General features: G+C 40.0%; 1 protein-coding gene across 1 annotated transcript in view; it reads left to right on the top strand.

Annotated features, from left to right (window-relative positions):
* The window catches only part of Cerkl (ceramide kinase like), a 93,108-nt gene that overhangs the window by 22,453 nt on the left and 54,984 nt on the right, over nucleotides 1-15,671 (top strand). The window contains exon 2 of the mRNA XM_032903555.1: nucleotides 12,842-13,084. Within this exon, the coding sequence (XP_032759446.1) occupies nucleotides 12,842-13,084 (243 nt within the window). The remainder of the gene's footprint in view (nucleotides 1-12,841; nucleotides 13,085-15,671) is intronic.

Raw genomic sequence — 15,671 nt, 5'->3', positions numbered from 1 at the left:
TTTATACTCAGCTGACCTTGGTACTTGTATAGTATTTCTTTTTGTTACAATCTAAGTATCTTAACAAAGAAAGGTGGAGATCCTGTTATAGTTTTGCTGCATTTTCCAGATCGATTCCTGAGCTATGTGCAGAAGTCCCTTTTCAAACAGGAGTTCTCTCTCTTTGCCTTTCTCTCAGAGACTGGATTCAGTAGATTCTGTCAGTTTGTTTGTTTGTTTATGCAGATTTATTTTTTATTTCACATTATGGGGTAAAACTTTGTTTTGGAGAACTATAAGGAAACCTCATGGTAGCAATAACTGCGTTGCAAAAGAAAATGAAACCAAATGCTAAATGTCCGTGCTAAGTAGGCTTGCAGGCTTTATGAGGTCAGTATTCTGAAGGCCTTCCTTTCTGGCTGCACTGGGCTATATTTAGTAGTGTTCTTGCTACTGAAATAAAAGCCTTTTTAGCCACACAGGCACAGGTGGGCATCTTGGTAGCAAGCCCCATGCAGTGTGACACATGGCACAACCCTACATGGGGGAGAGATCATGCAGCTTGAGCTAGGAGCCATTTTATGGCTACTTTACTGTAGGTTTGTAGCTTTCTTTTTTCTTTTTCTCTTTTTTTTCATAGAAAAGCCACTATCCAAGACAGTTAAAGAATATAGCATTTTGAAACCTCGATGTTTGTTATTATTTCCCTAAAGTAGTCAAGACTTGAGTCCTAGAACCTATTTAGAAAGCAGAGTCTCCCACCCGCCCTTCCTATCTATACAAATGATATTTTTGACTCTGTCCTTTACAGTGTTGGCACCCCGTGCATATTAGATGTAATCAGGGCTGAAAGGAAACTTGAATCCATCTGGAAGCAATAAACTTTTCTAAAAGACTGCACAGTGTTATTTAATCCTGTGACTTCTCACTGTGAGTGAAATTAAGGTTTGATGCAGTTGTGTCACATCGTATTGATATCAAATTTATCTTTCTAAGAAAAAAAACCCAAAAAACAAAAAACCCTGACAGTAGTATTACAGCCCCGAGGAGAAGATGGTTTTCTGAAACCCTGAAAACCATTTTATGTTCAGGGCTTGCTATGCAGCCCAGCAAAACTGTACAGTACATGATCTAGAGTACTTGCTTTCTTTAAAAATTTCAAATTACCAAGTAATATTCTCATGCCCCTGCCTTGGGTACTAGTCTTTTATCATAGTATTGTGTGATAGAGACTGTCTAAAAGACCTGGAGAAAAATCTGTTTTCAAGCCATTTTGAACCGGTAACACGGTATGTAAACACCCTGCATGTAGGAGTAAGTTAAAAACAGCAAACTCACTTTTAATACCAGACCATTTGAACTCTTTAAGCATTTTTCAAAGAAAAAAAATTGACCTCTAATTTCATTGTGGGAATAACTTTTAAACTGTGATTTTATTTCAAATGTTTAGGTCGGAGGGTTACATGTTTCATGTAGATACGAGTTTTGATTATACCAGTTAACTAGCTTAATACCTGAAGTTTATTTTAACGGTTTTTAACATATATATTTACTTTATTAAAACATATTTTTCTTAAAATTTGACTAGGTTGAAAGCAATTGAATTAGAAGATAATTTAGAGTTGGGTAATTTGACTACATTTTTTATAGATAATTTTCTGGTGATTTTTCTTTCTTAGTGAGTAATTCATATTGCATTTACTCAGCGTTTATCAATGTCAGAAACAAATCAAAACCCAAATACATTTGTCATTGATAAGCTTTTAATGATAGAAATGAAATAAAAGCTCATATCATGCCAATGCTTAGCATATTAAAAATAAACATGAACATTGTCTTGAATATTAAGTTGGATTAAAAATAACGTGATACGTTATATTCTAATTGCTTCTCCCTGTTTTTTGTTTCCATATGTATTAGCCTTGTAAATACTAATCAGATAGTAAATAAATATGATTTTTTATATAACCATGGATGATGTGAATTTCATGTTTATTTTGGATGTTCAATGTATGTGGCTTCTGGAAATCTCTCTTTAATTTCTTTTCATCCCTCCTCTCTTCCAGCACCTTGTCCACACAGTGGTCTGTTGACCCAGTTTTGTCTCAGGATTAGGGAGGGATCCAAGGAGCAGGTCCCAGTAGATGGTTCTTGTTTCTTTTCTTACCTTTAACATGTGATCAGGATTTTGGCATGCTGCTCCTGGCTGTTTCGGACCATAGGTAAAAACCATTCTGGTTCTAAGTCCAATCTTCTAGGTAAAAACTGCTACTTCTTCAGTCTCCCTGGCAATGGGACTGCTGCCTTCCAACCATGCAAATCTACCTGGGTGGAGTCAAATCAACCTTGAATAGCCAGTAGCTATTCTGATAATTTCTTATGCTCATATTAACAGTCTTAAGGGGAAAACTATGTGGAAGGGAAGACAAAATGAATCCTCTAGTCTTTTTAACTAGAAGTTTTAGTCTTTTAACTTTGGGTAGACTAAAGGGCTATATGATATCCTCGCACTGTGAGTGCAGGAAGGCCAAGGCACAACTAGATAGCCCTGGTATCACATTGGTTCACACTAATGCATAGTTGAAATCAAAGGAGGTACGACTAGCCATGAGGCCTCCCTGAATGTTAGAGTGTGAATTGGCTTAGACTGTGGAGCTCTAAGTCCACGTCCAGACCGCCTTTCTCAGAATTCATTACAGAAAATGTCAAAAGTTCTCAGGGACACATGTGTTTCAACCCTTGTTTCCAAGGTGACAAACCTGTTTGGGGAGGTTGTGGCACCTTCAGGAAGTGGGGCCTAACCAGAGGAAGTGTGTCACTGGAGTGCAGTGAAGTGGCAGGCTTTATGGTACAGCCTAGCTGACTTTTATCCAGATGATCTCTCTGCTTGCTAACTATAGCAAAAGTGTGGCATACCCCCCATGTCTTCCCTGTCACAATGTGGTGTATTTTGCACAATATAAGTCAAAACAAGTCTTAAATTCCCCTGAGTCGATTCTATCAAGCATGGAGTCCTATTGTTGAGAAAGTAGGAATCAGTGCACACCCCAACAGAAGGATGCTTTTATCACTGTCATGGATCCAGCCTACAAGTTGAAGGGCACAAACTTGAGGAACTCTCATCTATTCTCAGACAGTTATCTATAAGGTCCAAGTACAAAAACAATAGCACTTTAATTTGGAAAGGAAGTATCTAGAGTATAGTAAATGTTCACGTATGTCAAACAAAAGATTAAAGCTGTTGTGTTTGCCTCAACCCACTGCATTCTAATTTATCTCTAACTATGGCCTAAGTTTCATTTTAAATCACTTGTTCAATGTGGAGAACAAGTGCAGAAGATGAGTGGAATGCTCCCTGTAACTTTTGCTGAGTATCTGGACTATACAATTCAGAAGGACTCAGCAGCAAAGGTTATTCCTGGGAATGATGACCTAATTGGCCTTAAGAGTTAATGTTTGAAAAGGCTAGAGTCAAGAAGGCCTTCCATTATCCAGGAAATGAAGGGCCAAAGGTTTGGAAGTGGACACGTGCATAGTGTGATTAAGATGCATCTGATTGCTCTGACTGTGCTTCCTATCCGCATTTATTGGGAGACTGACCTCTTGTTGAAGCACCAAATGAAGTGCTAGGATATGGAGAGAAGTAGAGATGGGGATAAGCATAAAGATACTGCCAGTGTGTATGACTTGACAGACATATATGAACTGATAAGGTCAAAGAAATGGCTTGATTATGAGAATAGAGTGAACTCATTAGATTCACATCTTCTGTGAGTGCCATGTGTGGCATCCCCTACCCTTGAATTTATCAATGTTTCTATTAAGAGAGATGGGAGTGACACAGGGAAAGAACACACATGGACAAATATGAACACGATAAAGTATTAAATGGTCCCAGTAGAAGTTGCACATGAATACCCTTCCTGAAGGAATGACAAAGCCTGATCATGTTCCATAAAGTCATTCAATAAATAAGCCTAAAGTAACAAAGTATTTATAGGCTTAGATTGTGTCTTCTCAAGGGTCATATTATATATTTCAAACTCCTGTTTGGAGCAAACTTGAATGATTGAAAACAGCCAAGAGATGTTATTTATACAAATTATATTCACTGATGTTAGTTATGTTATAGATTACAGATATTTTACAATATTAATTAAAGGGCCAGGGATATAGCTCAGCAGTGGAGTGTCTGACTGGCTTGCAGAAGGCCCTAGGTTGGTTACTCAGCATCACAGAAAAATAAAATATAAAAATAATAGTAGTAAGCCTACTACATATTAATATCAACAACACACTTATTTAAGACATTTCCACAAACACTATAATAGCAGTGACACTGTCTTCACAGTCCCATAGTCCTGGGAACCTCTTTAATGTCTGGTGGAATAGCAAAGAGTTGGCCTCTCACTTTACTGCTCCAGTCCGCTGTGAATATTTGTTCTGGTTGATGTGTATAGGAAAATCAAGCTTAACTCAGGTGTAGGAGAGGAAACCGTTTCACATTTGCCTGTAACCATCGCTCTGAAACCGTAGCACAGTACATCAAATACTAGCTTCTCACAGGCCAGCTACAATGTGGAATCTGAACAATTTCAACTGATTTCTCTCATTCTGCTATTTGAACAGATTGCTAACTCATGCATGATTTTCATGGTTTTTCCCCTCGACTGTTCGGAAAGCTGGACACCTCTGTTACAGTTTCAAGACACATATATCTTGCAGAGTATATTTTTTTAAAGTCAAAGAATCCTTGCCAGTATCTCCAGAAAATTCCCTTAAGATGGGAACCTATCATGTATCTTTTAGAAAACCCGATTTTCCTCAAAATCTTGTATTTTATGATGGGCCGCACTTTCAGTTGTATTTGTTGGCCAGTTTTGTTCATTCTCCAGAGAACACTTGGCAAGTAGCCATGACTGAATGCCAGGTCTTTTGCTCAGACTGGCCTTGAACTCTTTATGGAGCCAAGGAGAACCTTTAATTCCTCATCATCCCGCCTCTACCTCTTGGGTGTTGGGATTAAGTGTGTCCTACCACACCTGTTTGTGTGCTGCTGGGGCCAAACCAGGGAGGGCCTCATGCGTGCTAAGCAGTCACTCTCCCCACTGGGATACCTTCCCAGTCAGCTGGTCCTTTTAAGTAGAGATGTACCATAATAACCCTGGAAGGCAATTGGGTGACGTCAGCTTGGGTGGTGCCAGGGCTCTTCTGGAGAGGACCATCATTCTGTTCACAGCAGTGACACTTTACGTACACTTGGCCTACAAGATCTAAACACAGTTTTCTTTCCTCCACCATTAGTGGAGAATGTGGGTGGTTATTAGTCACATTGAATGGCCTTGTCTGTAGTCCTTTCAAAAGCAGGTCCTTAGCCAGCATCAACATGGCAGGCAACAGAGTATTGCCAGCTTTAGTAGCAATAGAAATTCTCTTGAATCTGTGTATCCTGTAAGTCTACCATTGAGAATGGCCTATGGAGCTGTTTGATTTCTCTTAAGCAGTTGAATGACTTGCTTAACCCATTCTCCCCAAACTGTCTGTGTAAGGCAGCACGGTAGATGTAGGCATAACTTGTTACCGGCAGATATTTAAAGAAAACTGATCTCTCGGAACTGGCCAAGGTATATGAAACATGAATAAATTATTCATCAAGAAGTAGTTTTAGCATAGAAGATTGTGTGTTAGTTTTTTTTTTTGTTTTTTTTTTTTTGTAACCAGTTCTGTATTTTCTAATGCCAATTTTGTGATAATTATGCCTAAATATAGACTATGGTTTTAATTATGTCACTTCTTACATTTTGGGCATTGTTCTGAATAAAGAATTGGCATTTTTATCTGTATTTTAAAACCCAAGCTACAGGAGAATATTTAAATTTTCTTGACTTTTCATTAGTTCACTGTGAACTTGATGCAGAAATGTCTTTACACCTTTAAGTGTTTAAAATCTTAAGAGACACATTTGAGGCGCTTACATTTGACAGAAATAGATAAATGGAAGAAACCCACAGGCAGAAAAATCATTTTCAATATTAAATTTGGTCTAGTAGAACTGTAAGATTGATAGTGGATTTGGGATTTCTCTCAAATATGATGGAAGTTTTCTAACGTTTTCACTGGACAAGAACACTAGTTCTCCATATCTCTGTCTTGATATCGTGTGCCTTCGGAGTTTGAGCATCTCTGCTACCCAATGCTATTCCACGTTCTCCAGGAGCGCAACACACTGAAGCCCGTTTTCGGTCTGCTACAGGATTGGCCCTATTTCTGTAAACCCTAGTTTAACCTGATTATTAACAATTACGTTGTGTTTTCTACTTACAATTAGAGTGTATTCAAATTTATTGGTCCCTTGCTTCACAAATTTTTCTCAGTATGTGGTGTTTTAAAAAAGATTTTTTTTTTTTTAATTAGGGGATTAAAAAAGTAATTTTGAAAAGCAAAAAAAAAAAAAAAAAAAAAAAAAAAAAAAAAAAACCAACCAAAAACCTGTTAGGCATCATTTTGCCTATCAATCTGACATACACCGTGTGTGTGTGTGTGTGTGTGTGTGTGTGTGTGTGTGTGTGTTCAGGGTGTTGTGTGGGAGCCATCTATCCAGCAGGCTGTTTTCTCAGACCGTGTTTTAAAAAGTGGACATGTGCAGGAACTGTGAGCACAATTAGCACCAGGCAGATAAACCCAGCTTTAATCCTGTTTACGGTCCGCATCAGGCAGATGTGCCAAGATTGATGCAGACAAGCCCTGGGCTTATAGTAATATTTTTAAAAGTGCCGCTCGCTGTCCTATTTTTGTTAAACCTTTGCTCGGGTACCCTTAAGCACCCCAGGCTTTGCTCCTCTTATTTGCCACCGTAACCCACTTTGAGCAGGTCCTGCTTTGCTCTCATGGTGACAGGGTAACCTGCCAGGAAAGGTTATCTTTATTCCTTGTAATTAAATTGGCTCCCCCTCCCCCAAGAAGATACAATAGGAAGTGGGTGCTGAATTAAATAAATAGCAAGCTATCCAATAGACGCATACTTAAATCCCCTGCACGAACAGATGGCCCCAGTATCTCTGTAAGTAATGCAAGAGGACAGTTAGTGTTCTGAAGCAACTAGCAGCGACCAGTATGATTCTAATGAGCCAATAGCTTTCAAATAACAACCCACATGCCACCAACCAGAGCCCTCCAGGATCTGTGAGGAGTTGGTGGCCTGAAAGGCAGTACCCGTAGAGCATTTCTGATATTCTCCTGATATCAAACGTGAATTTGTAAATGATGTTTTACTTCAGAGTCTTCCCAATAACTGTGCTGCATTTACAATACATGCCCAGAAAATCAGTAGGCGTGGTGCTTCTCTGTAGAACTCTTTCTTTACTCTACAGTCTGGTTGTAATAGTTCCACAGAAATATGGCTTTCACGTGTAATTATGCGAACATTTGCTTTCCTTGTGACAGAAACTGATACCGTCCCAGAATCAGCCCAGCCACTCGGGAGTAGGGAATCCAAGCAGAGATTTAAGATCTGACCCTTTTGTTCAGCACTTAAAGTAGCTTGCTTATTTTCAAAAGCTTCTTTCTGACTCGCTTGTACAAGAAAAGGAATCCAAGTCATTCTTAAAATAATCCTTAGAGACACGCAGACAGGTAGTCCACCTTTATGGAACCCAAACTTCTATTTACGACACGGTTCATTTTCTTTACTCGTGTTTATAATGAATATTTGTATATCCCGAGAGCGTCCAAAGGGTGTGCTGAAGTGGTGACTGAGGAGAAATAATGACCTAAGATTTTCAGTTTATCCCATCAGATAATCCCCAGAACCTTTAGCCTTTCCTCAGGCTAGCCCTAGGGCTTTCCACAGGGACCTGGGGAGACCTTCATTAACCTCTGATCCAGGAGGCTGGCGTTGCCCCACCCAGAGCCAGCAGGTCTGCTGCTTATTGCTTACAGACGTCAAAACTAAAAGGTGCAGCTAAGCACAGCCCACACTGATTAAACAGTCAGGCTGAAGCTTTCTGATAAAAACATTTCAAAGCCAAGTGCACAGAATTCTAACGTGTTTTCCTTCGGACCCATTTCTACACGGAACGCTCAAGTCCCACTGTGCTACATCAAAGTGCTTCAGGGAACACGCCTTCTATTATCCCATACTCTAGTGGTTTCCAAGTTTTATCTCGGTGCTGCTTGGGTGAGCTCTCCTTTCACTTCCGCTGTGCTTCTTAGTCATTCTTTTGGAGTTAATTCTGAAGAGTAAGTTTCCTGCATCAAAACTATGCACACAAAAAGCCTTTCCTCCCTCCCTCCTCCCTCCCTCCCTCCCTCCCTCCCCTTCCCCCTCCCTCCCTCCGTCCCTCCTTCAGAGTTCATGTGCCAGGGTGGACATTAGAGAACAACTGGTCAGGAGTTGTTCAGAGCTCGCCAAACCTCTTTCCCCACTGAGCCATCGTGCACCCAATTTCCCCTTTTCTACACTCAAAATTGCTGCTGATTACTGGAAGGGAAAGCTAATGAAGATCTAAGAGACAAACAGAGCTTCATGTTCTCGATCTTATCGCTCTGAAACAGTAACTGGTGTTGAGCATTTTCTGTGGTTATCTCTTGGGGTTCTTTCTAAGTAGTATGTAAGCGGGTTCAACAACCTCTCCCCCACTCCCCAACAACTGTGTCATTTGCTTTTATTACATGCATTCACTCTTACTGTCAATGTCTATCTGGATGCGGACACACCAGTGACACTTGTTCAGTCAAAGCTGAAGGCAATGACGGTTTATTCTACCATCCTCTGAAAGGACACTAGTGCCACTTCTAACCATTTTGCTGTTACGAATACTGCCGCAATTAACATTCGGAAATCGTTTGATACGTACTTGCAGCAGACTCCCCAGCAGCTACCATTTGTACACCGGCACTCTAACTGCTTCCTCCTCAGCCATACCAGCGCCCACCCTTAGTTTTGATCCCATGCCAACCTAAAAGGCAAAGAGTGGTGTCTGGTTGTTTGGATTTGCATTTCTTTGATTACTAATTAGGTTGAACTTCTTCATATGTTTGTAGGTTGATTTGCATTCCTCCTTTTGTGGAATGCCTGCTTGAGTCTTCCGTGTTCTTTTCCATGAAAGTGTTGCAAATAACTCTTTGGCCTTTGCTCTCTTTGTGACTTTTCTTTATGAATCTTTAGGCCTTTCAAGGTGATTAAATGATTTTTAGGTCAGGTGACTTGAGCTCTGCTTGTCTCATTGTTTCATTACGATTGGTGCATACTTAACTTAAGGCTACATAAATTTCTAATCTAGAAATACTGCTGTAATTTAGGGCTTTCTTTTATCTCAAATGATTAATAAGTTTGCAACCACCTTCTACTCCTTTCCACAAACTTTCAACTTCTTTAGATAAGTAAATTAATGAATTTTCAAGCACACATGCATTTCTGTGATCCATTTGTTTCTGTTCTAGATATTGAAATTACTGCCACTTTGCAAATCTCGCCTGCAGGGGATGGCAATGTCCTCACTGTTCTTAGAATCTCTTTCTAGCTAACACAGCCTATTACCCCAAGAAAACTTGCAAATTATTTGAACAGAGTCCTTGCTCATCAAAATATTAAAACAACCAACCAACCTTCCATTGAGGTTTTGGCTGAAGCTGTATCATAAACATTCTTGAACAGTGAGATTTTAGGCTTGCAAGAAACGAAATCTTGAGATCTAGTCTGTCTCCTTTCATTCACTTCTCTTTTGGTAAATTTTAAATGACTTCACGCACTCACTCAATTCCTGTATCAATCGTGGCTGACTTTTTCAAAGGTATCATATGCTAATTGATATGGAAGTTCTGTCTCCCGATTATATCTTCACGGATGTAGACATATTCACCTGCAATTGTCATTAGGTCTAATGATTAGTTTGATCCACTTGAATCTTATAAATACGTCATGCTCTAGCTGGTAATTAGAGTTGGAGTCCTACTTCTCCCTGCAGCGCCAGGCTTGCCTTTTGTCTCCTAGCAGTTAGCCAGGATGGGGAGATAATCAGGAGCAGCAAGGGTAGTGATAGGCATTCTTCTTCCTGTAAAGACTTCTCTGTTTGCCATTACCAAATGTGGCATTGTCTTCTGGCTAATATCTATAAATTTGTGACTTATAAGAGATTTATGTTAGATTTATCTAGTAATTCTTGAGTTACTTAAGTAAAACATGTACATATTGAAGAATTCAAACTATGTGGAATGAAATTTCAAATAAAAATCGTGGAGTATACAATTTTTTCTTAGTGTCTATTTCATTCTTTCCCCTCTTCCTTTCTTCTATTCTTTTTCCCTCTGCATATTTATGACATGTCTCACTCTACAAAACTAAATGCTTAATTGACATAGGCTATGACCAACATCAGCAGATTGGCCTAGACACTATTTGCATCCTGTACAATAAGGGTCAATGCCAGCCAAGTTTATTTGTGATACACCTACAAATGGGCGAAAGATGAACAAGCGAGAAGAAAGGAGGAAAAGAATGTGCAAGTGAACCACCCTTCTGTGTCTGTGTATTGCCTATCTGTGTATTGTGTCTGTGTGTACTGTGTGTCTGTGTGTGTTGAATGCATATATGCATTGTTGTGAGTACACGTGCTTGTGGAGGCGAGATGGTGACACTAGATGTCTTCTCCGTTGCTCTCCAGCTTTTTGAGACAGATTCCCTCACTGAACCAGCAGCTCACAAATTTGGCTAGACTAACCAGTTAGCCAGGAGCGGAAATCCACCTGTCTCCATTTGGTTCCTCCCAAATGGTTAGAGCCCCATGCTATACACATCTGACTTTTGTGTATCTGCTAGGTAACTGAACTCAGACCCTTCTGCTTGTACACCAAGCTCTTTATCCACTAAGTGCCCCACCCCTCAGCCCTGAAATAACAAATCTTAAGAAATACAAATGGAAAATAAAGAGGTTTCACTAATTGCTTGACTAGTAGACTTTTGCAAAACTACCGATAAATAGACCAAAACAAGTTCTCCCCCTGGGTATTATAATATAGCTGTAAATATATCTCTCCAGGAGCACCTCCATGTGGAATATAACTGTAGTTTTCAGACAGTTGACCACACAGTCTGTCACACTGCGCTAGCTGAGGAATTCCCTGAACTTTGATGAGCCGGTTTTCATGCCCTATGTACAATATCTGACTCTTGCACATTCCAGGGAAGATACTCACGTGCCTGCCTGCCTGACAGGTGTACATAGCAGCTAATAAGCTCAGCGTGTACAAACATGACTCCTCACTGGGGCTGAGTTTGGTTCCCTTTGCTGTGCTGAATAGTGTTTATCAAGTAGACACAAACAAGAGTCACCTGGGAAAAGGAACCTCAATTTAGAAATTGCCTTCATCAGATGGCTGTAGGCAAGTCTCGGCAGCACCGGCCAGGGTTTTAGTTTCTCATGTTTCTTCCCCGGGACTCCTTGGAGTCTATAAATATTATTCAGCTCTGAGAAGCAAAGGCTACTCTCAAAGACATCTGTAGGTGGTTACATAGAGCAAAGGGATATGGCTGCAGGGATGAGTAAGCTGGGATAGTTTTTAGTATCAAAATGTACTACATTTACTTGATTGAAAGACTATGTAAACAGATGTAATGCTGACATAACCAAAACAGACATTGTCAAGCACGCTGTGATGTCATCTTCTAAGTGTGGTCCAGAAATTTCTTTTCAGGAAATATAACTGAGATAAGCACTTTTATGAAATTACCAAGTTTCCTGGCAGTTTTTCTCTCATTCCCTGACAAGAACACAGAGTTCTGAGGGTCATGGACTGTGTCTATAGTATATATACCATACACACACACACATATACATGCTTTGTATCTGCATGTTTTTAAAAGGTCTTAGTTTTAATTTCCTAGACCTAAAATATAGATACATATAGGCACAGATATGAAAGTTATTTGGGATCCTTTGATCTTTTTTTTTTTACATGAGAAAATCCACTATGAGGCTAATAGTTTGAGAAGTCTATACTAGAGAAAAGTCCTCCTGAGTGAGGAAGGTTATTTGAAAGGTGTCTATAGAAAAGTGTGTGCATGCATGCATGCGTGTGTGTGTGTGTGTGTGTGTGTGCATGCATGCATCTTGTAAAATAAGTCAGACAGCTTCACTCTCTGGATTGGGTTAGGTGCTGACTGCAGTGCTATGGTTGGCTTACTGTCTGTGACATGGACTGTCTTGATGCTCATAAACAAACCCATGGAATTTAACCATGGGAGAGGACTGAATCTTAAGCCACCAATGTCCCCATGAATGTCCCTGCACACTTTTAATTCCTTGGGTGTAGTGTGATCCCTCTGAGACTTGCTTTGAAGCCTTGTACCTTAGTACCTTCAGTCGCTTGCTAATGAGACCCTCTTCTAACTACTGTCCCCTGCTTCCCCCTCAATACTTCCTTTCTGCTCTCATACCATATGATGTGTGTGACTTAGTAGTAATGTATGTATCCTTTACTTTGATAAGCCATCATAGACTTGTGTCCAGGAGCAAAATCAGTGTTTTCTACTTTTCAGCACTGGAAGTCTCTTGCATAGTGCTAATTGGTTATTAAAATACTGCTTTGTCTTCTAATTTGTAAATTTGTTTATACATCATGTGTTTCTAAGATTCCAAAAGTCATGCGTTGTACCTGGACCATGCACTTCAGTTTTTCTTTATCCTTGGGAAAATTGATCTAATTCTTTTCTCTCATTTCCAGTTCACCCAGGGACGGAGGAAAAAGGCAAAACCATGAAATCCCAAGTTTAAATAGCTCTGTGGTTGTCAGGTATTCTTCATACACTCAAAATGGAGAAACAGTGGTTTTGACTGAGAGTTTATTTATTTATTTAATTTTTTAGGTGGTGCCAGGTGTGATCCGCTGGGCAAAGAAGAGTCCCTAGACCTGGAAGACATATTCGCAGTGAAGCTGAAGCAACGTTGCTCTGTCAAGCACCCGGGCAGTGGCACACTGCTGGGCATCACACTTTTCATCTGCTTGAAGGAACAGCAAAACAAATTAAAGGACTCCACGCTGGATCTCATTAACTTCAGTGAGGACCACTGTGACATGTGGTTTAGACAGTTCAAGAGAATCCTGGAAGGTAGGTCCTTATCATGGGGATTTTTAACGAGCATGGCTTCCTCAATATAGGTAGGGAACATTGCATGTCAGGGGATAGAACGGTGGGTGGTGGTTAAGAGGACTCACTGTTCTTCCAGAAGACCCAGCACTCACATAGTGGCTCACAACCATCTGTAACTCGAGTTCTAGGAGTTCCAGTGCCCTCTTCTACCCTTCATGGACACTGGGAATCCACACGGTACACATTCAGACATGTATGCAGACCAAACACCCATACACCTAAAATAAAAATTAAAGCCCACAAGTTACTTTTCTGGGCAAAAAGAACATGCAATTAAGCTGTAGACCAACCTTTCTGTTTCTAACCTGTTGTTTTCATCCTGAGGAGATCTTGTAATTTGTCAGGTGCTTTTAAAAAAATCAGCTCAGAAAATCATATAATAATTTTCCCCTTTATTTTGCTGATGTGACTGACATAGTACGAGGGTTGGAAATTGTGCCTTGAACTATCCTTCTCATTCAAGAATAAATCTCACTTCACCGTGACATATAGTTCTTTTAATGTGCTATTGAATTAATTTGGTATGACTTTCTTAAGAATTCTTGCATAAATATCCATAAAAAGTATTATCTTTGGGTTTTTGTTGATATCATTGCTTGATTTTGCCACCTAAACAATCCTACAATCTGATCTTACAAAATGAATTTTATACTAACTTTTGAATGATCATTCTTATGGAGAAGTTTTGGTAATTTTAAGCGGGAAAGATTTTTATTTTATTTATATGTATGGGTGCTTTCTCTGCATGTACATATGTACACCATGTACATCATGTAAATGTAATGTTGAGGACATTAGATCCCCTGGAACTGGAGTTACAGACAGTTGTGAGCTGACTTGTGGGTGCTGGGAACCAAACCCATTGAGCCATCCTTCTAGCCACCTAACAAGTTTTAAAATAATTTCATTGCATTTAAAAGTTTACAAAATTTACTTCCATTTGGGGTGTGTTAACATGGAGTACATGCCACAGTGCCTACGTGGAGGTCAGAGGTTAGCTCTGTGGAGTTGATTCCCTCCTTCCACCTTGACGTGGACTCTGGGAATAGAACTCTGGTAGTCAGGTATCCAGTGGAAGCACCCTTTCCTGCCCACACACCTTGCCAGCCCTGTGAGTTATTTTCAGAAGTATCTTTATTGTGCTAACTCATCTTTCTCTCAAACTTGTTTTAGAACTAACTTGCTTCCTATCCACCCATTGCTGGCAAAATACATTTCTGTGTCAGATACTTGAAAATAAAATTTAAAAATGTATAATTTGCTATGCTTTTTATAGTTGAGAGTTGTTTATTGTGGGGAAGATTTTTCTGAAACTAAATGCCTGAGTATGTACACGAGGGCATTGCTTAGTCATAAACTCAGTGTGGTTGAAATTCTGAAGTGACATTTCATACTTTGAATGCTAAAAATCTTAAATGCCATGAACTTCATGCCTTTTGAGGACAGAATCACACAGAGGCCAGAGTTTGGTTCATCTCTCTATAAACAAAGCAAACGTGTGTTCATAACTAGAAAAAAATCATTGCGGTAGGTTATTTTTCAATGCTGTTATTTTAAATTTCTCTCAAAAGATTACATCAATTAAATTTATTTACATGAGTAGGTATTCAGAAGGCTTAGATGGTCAATAAAGTAAGAATGTGTCATTTTCTTAAGAGAGTGAACCTCTTCCTTGCGCTGAAGGTCTGAGAACACTCCCAGAGGGCGTATGAAGAGCTGGCCAGGACAACTTCAATATATCTTACCCAAGCAAGCAAGCGAAGGACGTCTAGGCAAGCTTCAATTTAGTAAAAGCAATTTCATAGGAGTAGAGAGACTTGTCAAAACCCACATACCTCTGAAAACACTATCCAAATATTTAGTTTAATGAGCGATGCGTTAGCTTGGTCGAGGGTTAAAAGTCTAGTCAAATCGTCAGGAATGAGTAAACTACACATCTTTGTCCGGCATCCTCGGGGGATCTCCCTTGGTACTTTTGATTTAGATAAGAGTGGGAAGCATCCATAGGGCCATCTTCTCTGGCTTGCTCCTGGAGTGCTCGATAATTTTGCTCATGGAAAGCAAAGAGGTTGACTTCTAAAACCAAACAGTGCTGACCATTAGGGTTAAAAACCTCTAATGAGAGGGAAAGAACCTAAGCAAGACAGAAGCGTCTGCTCCATCTCTGCATCCAGGGACACAGAGTGTCCTGTGGGGGTCAGGTCCTTGTCCCATCGAAGGCAGTCTGATCATCATGCTCAAGGACATGTCAGAGGCTACAAAGCTCTCTGCCAGTTACATTACATAGGGTCTCCCTTTTCGAGCCTACAGTCCAGGAGTGCCCCCTCTGCAGATCCATATGATTCAAGCATTCAGTAAAGTGCCTGCTACCCAAGAATCAAACGGAGTTGGCGCCAATCCTCTCCCATGAATGGTAGAGGCTCTGTGTCCTTCCCAGGCTAAGGTCTGTTGACCAACTCTTCCTGATCGTCCTGGTTTTCTTTCCATGGATTTAGATCTCTGTGTGTATTGTCTTCCTGCCATATCCACCATTCCTTGCTTGACA

This window comes from Rattus rattus, chromosome 5 (genome assembly GCF_011064425.1).
Source record: "Rattus rattus isolate New Zealand chromosome 5, Rrattus_CSIRO_v1, whole genome shotgun sequence".
Taxonomy (NCBI): Eukaryota; Metazoa; Chordata; class Mammalia; order Rodentia; family Muridae; genus Rattus; species Rattus rattus.
The sequence above is the reverse complement of the archived record's forward strand: the minus strand, read 5'-3'. Positions and strand labels throughout refer to the sequence as shown.